The sequence below is a fragment of the Chelonia mydas genome, chromosome 1 (genome assembly GCF_015237465.2).
Source record: "Chelonia mydas isolate rCheMyd1 chromosome 1, rCheMyd1.pri.v2, whole genome shotgun sequence".
Lineage (NCBI taxonomy): Eukaryota > Metazoa > Chordata > Testudines > Cheloniidae > Chelonia > Chelonia mydas.
In genome coordinates, this window is record NC_057849.1 from 4,157,743 (window position 1) to 4,166,100 (window position 8,358).

An 8,358-nucleotide genomic window follows, 5' to 3' on the forward strand; every position below is an offset into this window, starting at 1 on the left:
GAGGCAGCTGCATTTTCTAGACTTTTCTGGGTGTAAGGACACCTCTTTGTTCTTACTGTGGAAAATTACAGCAAAATGGAGTTTGGAGTCACATGGGCAAGCCACATGCCCATGCATAATTCAGTTCTTTACAGGAGGCAGCCAATGCTCACATGCCATTTTCAGCGTTCTCAGGAAGACTTCTTATGTGGACTGGAATCTTCCAAGGTCCATTGTCAGTGAAGTGTTTCTTGGCTGGGCACTGAATGTGCACATTCCTTTCTCAAGAAGTTGATCAAATGCTTTACTAAGGCTACTTCGGAATCAAAACACATTGATATACAAGTACATAGTCAATATTCATAACTTCAACTAAAAAAAACGATTCACCTATACAGATAGTACAATCACAATAAGCAAATCAGAACCTTTCCATAGACAACATTTGTACAGTATTTCTTCTAATAAATATCAGTGGTTGCACCAATGATCTATACGGTCACAGTTTATATTAATAAGGTCACAGGGGTTCGTTCTCCTTTGAGTGGGGGTTGGACTAGATGACATCCTGAGGTCTCTTTCAACCCTAACCTTCTACGATTCAATGAACAAAAGCCCAAAGATCACTTACTGAGGGCGGGGATGGCCTGTAGAAGGGACAGCCTGAGAAGGAAGCTTTCTTCTCTCATAGGAATACTGGGCTTCATTGATCCCTCTCATTTGCTATTTGGACTACCCCAGCAGGGCAGAGCCTTTGGACTGAGCTGGCCCTAGGAGGCTGGGCCACACCATAGGAAGAGGCAGTTGTCGCACAAAAAAAAGAGAGAAAAACCTTGCTGGGGTATGGAGCCACCACAAGGTGTCTCTTAGTGTGAGCAGGCACCCTTCACGGTACCTTCCCACGGACGGAGACCTTGGGACTTTCACAGGGAGGTGGTAGGAAGTGGCCAAAAGGGCCACCTTACATAGGCAGCGGGCATAGGACACCAAGGGAGGCTAAATCTCCACTGTGGTTCTGACCCACCTGCCACATCTGAAAGTGTGGACACCTGGGCTGTGGTGGCTCATGCCCCACCTGCTCTCTGCCCCTCATGCCCCTCCCCTCTTTTCTTCCATGACTTCACCTACGCTCCATTCTTCCTGTCCTTGTGACAGCTGGTTACCGTGGCCTTTGCTGAGTCCTGACTCCCTCCTCTCCTCCAACCCCTCCTCCGTGAACCCCCCGTCTGCCACTCACTGAGTCCCTCCTCTCCTCCACGCACCTTCCCTGTGGGCCCCCACCTCCCACATGCTGAGTCCCTCCTCTGCTCCACCCCCCACCCACTGCTCTGAGTCCCTCCCCCTAATCCCTCATCCCCCAAAGCTTCTGTTCCCTCTGGCATCTCTGTGTAATAGAGAACCACATTTCAAAGCGGTCCCTGGCCTCCTGGACTCCCGTGCTCCAGCCCCCTTAGCTAAGATGTTCCAGTATCAGCAGGCACAGCGGCAGGAGGAGTCCCACAGCTGGACCAAGTGTAGGATCCAGATGTCAACCAAAAGCAGAGGCATGCAAATGCCATAAGTGATTAAGGGTATGTCTGCACTACAGAATTAGGCCAATGTTATTTAGGTCAATCCTCAGCCTCTGATTTAAGCAATTCTGTTTTACATGTCCCCACTATGTTCATCGTGTCGGCTAAGCGCATCCTCACTAGCAGGGCTTGTCAGCATGCTCTTGTCTAACACTGCAGTTTATTAGATTGAGGCACACACAGACATAACTGATAGGTCTAGAATATCCCAGATATTTACCTAACACCTGGAATGGAACTGAATAATAAACAGCAGGTTCGCAGTGGGCACTTGGTCACCCATTGGGGAGAAAGGGTGTCAGGAAAAAGGTCTCTCAAGATGGTTTCAGAGACTGCTCCAAAGTGCAATACAATTAGCTAATCTTTTATAATGTCTACAAAGCATAGAGGTCATCGTGACCCCTACCCGATCACCACTTTTACCAACTTTCAATAAACTTCAAATATCAGAGGTGTTTAGATTCAAGGTTTTCATCCATTTATCTTCTCTCTTTCTCATGTATTTACTTGTCTGTCCACTCCTCCCATTGCAATTCGCAGAAACTGCCTGCTAGATTTTGACCTTGCATCTAAAAGCCTGTTTTCTAATTAACCCTTAACTATGTGGTGTTCTATATTATTAATTCATTGTGGCCAGTGCACATCATATGGCTGTGATTAGCTTGATAACATTCTGAGGTAAACATCCCTCAAAATCCAGGGTAACATAGTGCAGTTCCAAAACCCTCTCTTGTCATGCGGGTTTAAAGTCAGTACCGTGAGGTGAGTACATTCTGCAGATGTATTTGACCACTTTGTCACGAAGATCCTTGGTGTTGATCCCATAAATGATAGGGTTGAGCATGGGGGGAATGAGGTAATGGAGGTTGGAGATGAGGATGTGAATGTGCGGAGTGATGCCCTGACCAAACCGGTGTGTCAGACTGGAGAGGAGTCCAAGAGGATAAGCCATCAGTAGCGCACAGATATGGGCTGTGCAGGTGTTGAGGGCTTTCTGGTTGGCTTCCTTGGAAGAGATTCTGAGGAGCGTCCTGATGATCATACCGTAGGACAGGCCAATGAGCGTCAGGTCGAACCCAATGATTACAAACGCCATCAGCAAGCCGTACACTCTGCTGGCTGTGATGTCCCCACATGACACCTTTGCCACAGCTATGTGGTCACAGTACGTATGGGGGATAATGCGGTTGGCACAGAACGGCTGCCCGCTCAGGAGCAGGGGCATAGGCAGAATGAAGAGAACAGCTCTTATCAAACCCATTAGCCCTAGCTTAGCTATTCGTGCGTTGGTGAGGATGGTGGCATATCTCAGAGGGTTACATATGGCAACATAGCGATCAAAGGCCATTGTCACGAGGACAGCTGAGTGCATAGTAGAAAATGCGTGAAAGAAGAACATCTGGGTGAGGCAGCTCTTCACAGTAATGCTTTTCAAATTGAACCAAAAAATACACAGTGCCTTTGGCACAAAGGAGGTAGATGTGGTGATGTCTGAGAGCGCCAGCATGCAGAGCAGCAGGTACATCGGCTTGTGCAGGGTCTGCTCTTTGCCTACCACAAACAGAACTGTGAAATTTCCCAACAGGCCCATAATGTAGAACGCAGAGAAAGGGATGGAAATCCAGATGTGGTCAGCTTCCAGGCCAGGGATGCCAGTTAGGATGAATATTGAAGAGTCAGAGGGGGAGAAGCTGAAATTTGCCATGAGGTGGCCGGTGCGTCGATCAGGCTCAGAAATGCTCCATGTGCCTGTGAAGGGAGAGAAGCACAGCGAGGGGGATTACACAGTTTATAACAAATAGTATGGTAACTATTTTATAGTTATGAAGACTATAGAAAGGGGGTTAACCAGTGAGGTGGCAAGAGTTACAGATGGCACCATATTATTTTGGCCATAGTCAACTCCAGAAATGGATTGGATCTGCTGTTGCTGCATGATTCCTGTATGTTTTATGTGCTCTTACCAAGAACTGAACAAAATAGGTACTCTATCTATACAAGCTCTGGCAAACGTTTGGAACCCAATTAACATCAAGCCAAGTTAATGTTGTCAATAGTGTAGGAATCTTGGCATTTAGCCATGAAAGGAATATGGTAGTGTGCCTCAGTTTCCCTTCTTATATAGCACATGAGGTCTGGAGTTCCTTCTCTCCTGTGAAAAGTTTCAAGACTGTTCACAGACACTAGCTTTGAAATATCACAATCACAACGTCTTTTCACATAAAGTGTTTTCTCATGCATCACTCTTAACATGTTCAAGGGATTTTCCAAACGATTAGGCACATTGTATAGTTTTACAGTTCTTGGTATTAGCAACACATTACTTCCAAAAATCACCACTGGCAATAACAACAAATCCATTGCAAGTGTCCATCTACAATCATTTTTGTCATGCCACACCTTTGGCCCAATACCATTGGGATTTTGGGGTTTTAGGCCTGTGGCCTCCCTTTGCAAAATTAAGTTCTCTCTTTCCTCCTTGTCCTGAAGGATCAAATTCTGATTTCTCTTGCTTAACAGAATCCACTGGCTGACTGGGTGTGCCCTCTGTGCTAACAGCTATTAGCCAGTCTTTCTTCTCCCTGTCAGCCAGGTAATTTGCATCCAACCAGACAGAAGCCCCTTTACCAGTGTTCAGATCCTTAACTCTTACCAATTCCAAGGCTGGACTCTGTCTTAAAGAGATACCATCCATTTTTACTGACATATTAGATGCAAGATTCTGTTGTCCTTCCATTACCAACCTCTGTTTCCACATGGAAACAGATGTTAAATTCACTGAGAGACTACAAGTCACAGACAAAATGTCTAGCGGTGAGAGTGTACCTGCCATCCCTGGCCTGCATTCCCGAGAGATTAACTACACAGCTCTTCTGCTCTGCAGACTTAGCTACCCCGTCTTCCCTCTCAATCTGAGACACAGACTGTTCAGAGTGATCACTTTAGGTAAAAGAAAAGGAGTACTTGTGGCACCTTAGAGACTAACCAATTTATTTGAGCATAAGCTTTCGTGAGCTACAGCTCACTTCATCGGAAGCATACTGTGGAAAGTGTAGAAGATCTTTTTATACACACAAAGCATGAAAAAATACCTCCCCCCACCCCACTCTCCTGCTGGTAATAGCTTATCTAAAGTGATCACTCTCCTTACAATGTGTATGATAATCAAGGTGGGCCATTTCCAGCACAAATCCAGGGTTTAAAAAGAACACCGGGGGGGGGGGGGGGTTGGAAAAAACAAGGGGAAATAGGTTACCTTGCATAATGTCCAGTTTGACCAATGTACATGGCAGAGGGGCATTGCTGGCACATGATGGGAGACAGGCCAGTCCTTGCCTACAGACAGCCCCCCAACCTGAAGCAAATACTCACCAGCAACCACATACCACACAACAGAACCACTAACCCAGGAACCTATCCTTGTAACAAAGCCCGTTGCCAACTGTGCCCACATATCTATTCAGGGGACACCATCACAGGGCCTAATAACATGAGCCACACTATCAGAGGCTCGTTCACCTGCACATCCACCAATGTGATATATGCCATCATGTGCCAGCAATGCCCCTCTGCCATGTACATTGGTCAAACTGGACAGTCTCTACGTAAAAGAATAAATGGACACAAATCAGATGTCAAGATTTATAACGTTCATAAACCAGTCGGAGAACACTTCAATCTCTCTGGTCACGTGATTACAGACATGAAAGTTGTGATATTACAACAGAAAAACTTCAAATCCAGACTCCAGCGAGAGACTGCTGAATTGGAATTCATTTGCAAATTGGATACAATTAACTTAGGCTTGAATAGAGACTGGGAGTGGCTAAGTCATTGTGCAAGGTAAGCTATTTCCCCTTGTTTTTTCCTACCCTCCCCCCCTCCTCGGACGTTCTTGTTAAACCCTGGATTTGTGCTGGAAATGGCCCACCTTGATTATCATACACATTGTAAGAGAGTGATCACTTTAGATAAGCTATTACCAGCAGGAGAGTGGGGTGGCTGGAGGTATTTTTTCATGCTTTGTGTGTACAAAAAGATCTTCTACACTTTCCACAGTATGCATCCGATGAAGTGAGCTGTAGCTCACAAAAGCTTATGCTCAAATAAATTGGTTAGTCTCTAAGGTGCCACAAGTACTCCTTTTCTTTTTGCAAATACAGACTAACATGGCTGTTACTCTGAAAAGAATCTACATGGAGACATTCCTGTCCCAACAACATTGTCTTCCCAACAAACTGGTCAAGCACAGCCACTTGGTTATAGGGCTGGCCAAATTCCCTAACAATTTTCATTTTATCTGAAGCCTTCTCACAGCTATCCATACTGGATCTTTTCAAAGCAAAGTTAATGAATTGATTCTTAGCAGAACATTTCTGGCTATCAGGAACTGAAACTTCCTTGATTAAATCACGTCCACACCCTTCAGCTACAGCAAACTGCTTGCACAGATTACCATTACCTTTTCCTAGGAGCTTCTCTAAGCAACAATTCACCCCTCACAGAAATTCTGCCCATACCCTCTTCACCTAGGGCTTGCTTTAAAGGACCATCTTCCTCAGCAACAACAGACTTTCTGGCCCATCGGGGCAATTTTTACACAATCTCCTTTCAGGCAAGCTCATAGCCTCCCTAGATAAAAGGTTAGAGGTACTTTCTTTCCCACTGCAACTTTCCTGACAGTCACCAGCAACATGCAAGTTGTCAGGCTCAATAGGCTTAGGAATCATTTCCTCCTTGTTACAAGTTTCCACATTGTCAATGGGCAACACAGTCCAATCACCTTCATGCTCTCTTTGTGCCCTAGCTGATCAATCTGACCACGCAGACCTGGTACACCCTTTCCCAGCGACACCCCAGCAACAGGCAAAATAAAAGCACCAGAATTGTTTGGTCTCTGGGATTTTGTCATGACACTAACTGGATGCAACCCAGTCACAGTGTCATTCTTCCCAGAAGACACAAATCTAGGGCCATTCCCTTAATGGGCTTTAGTTGTATCCAGAACCAACTCTGAGACACCTGCATTACCCCCAACCATCACAGGCTGTACTGGTGCCTGCCTTGGCATTTGCCCCTTGTGTGTGATATATCTCACTGGCGAGACACATTCACTGATTACCCCTCAGCCAAGGGAGCAGGGGTGACAGGAGGCACCTCACCCCCTGCAGAGGAAGAGCTGTGGAGAGCGTGGGGTGGCTCTGAGATGGTCAGATCTAGGGATTATTGGGGAGCATGGAGCAGACACTAGCGACCAGCGTGCTGTTGGAATCGGGGCAGCCTGGGATGGGGAAGGAGAGTATGGAGAGTGGGGGACAGAGTATAATGGGAGATTGAAAAAGGTGAGGAGCAAACTGACGGGTTTGTCCCAGGTGGCACCTGGAGCTGGGGTTCCACCAAGTCCTCTGACTCCTCAGCCTGAGCTTCCTCTCTCAATGGGCTGTTGTGACCCGCTAAAGACCCGCTCCCAGTGTTGCCTCCACCAGCGTTCCCATAGGCAGGGACACACCCGGCTGCAGGTACAGGCAGGCTCTGACCAGCCTCTGCGTGAGCCAACGGTAGAATGATTACGGCCAAAATAACCCCCAGCTCCCTAGCCCACGACCCCAGAGCTGTGCCGGACTGAACTGGTCCAAACTCCAACCAGTATGAATTTCTTTCCTGGTTTGCCCCTCCCTCAATGTGGGGACACAGTGCACGCTTTTGGTAACCAAGCTGATATTCCCCCACTCCCCACACACTTCACCTAACGGCATCCTGGGTTTAGATTAAAACATCAAACAAGTTTATGAATTACACCTTGGGTTTCTCAGGTTTCCATACACAGGTTAGAAATCCCTTTGGCCGGGGTCCAGCACTTCCCTCAGTCAGGCTTATTTCCTCACATCTTTCCCGTCCTCTTGAGTGGAGATGCCCTTCCCAACCAGCTACCTAGATTGAAGGCATCTTGCCTAGTGGGCATTACTGATGTGTAACTACAATTGAAGAACAGATCATAGAATACCAGGGTCGAAAGGGACCTCAGGACGTCCTCTAGTCCAACCCCCTGCTCAACGCTGGACCAATCCCAATTTTTGCGCCAGATCCCTAAATGGCCCCCTCAAGGATTGAACTCACAACTCTGGGTTTAGCAGGCCAATGCTCAAACCACTGAGCTATCCCTCCCTCCTACATATTGATACATAGTCAATATTCATGACTTCAGGTACACAAATCATACATGCATACAAGCAGGATAATCATATTCAGAACATCATAACTTTTCCAATGACATCTTACATAACACATCTGACATGAAATGTATCAGAAATATGCTATAATCATATCATAATAATATCACGATGAGAAATAGGGGTGCAGTGTCACACAAAGGTCAATTGTTCTTTCTACGGGTGAAATGCCTGAAGTTACACAACAACAACAACGATTGGAAATAAAACTGAGTAAATGTTGTGACACCCAGGCTGCAGTTCTGTGGCTTGCCAGGGCAAGGAGACCCATAGACCAGCACAAATGCACCCAGGGCCAGGAAAGTTCCCAGCGCTGACCTTAGACCAACAATTACAAAGAAAATTTTAGTTTCAGCAGCACTGCCCACCTGGCAGGTATATACCGCTCCCTGTCCCCAACACACTCAGCTCCACTTGTCCGTCCCTGTGTACCCGCTGCCTGTCCCCACAACCCTCAGTGCTTCCCTATTCTCTGTGTACACACCCTGCTTGCCTCCCCTACCCTCAGCACTGCCCACTTGCCCATTTACAACCTGCTTCCTTCCTCCATAACTCTGAGTGCTGGCTACTCGTCCATG

At 46.7% G+C, this 8,358-nt stretch overlaps 1 protein-coding gene across 1 annotated transcript; it reads right to left on the bottom strand.

The window, feature by feature from the left end:
* Window positions 1-2,283: 2,283 nt before the first annotated feature.
* Window positions 2,284-3,255, bottom strand: LOC119565233 (putative olfactory receptor 52P1). Its single transcript, XM_037889722.1, has one exon. The coding sequence runs from the start codon at window positions 3,253-3,255 to the stop codon at window positions 2,284-2,286; it is 972 nt and encodes a 323-aa protein (XP_037745650.1).
* Between the last annotated feature and the right edge of the window lie 5,103 nt (window positions 3,256-8,358).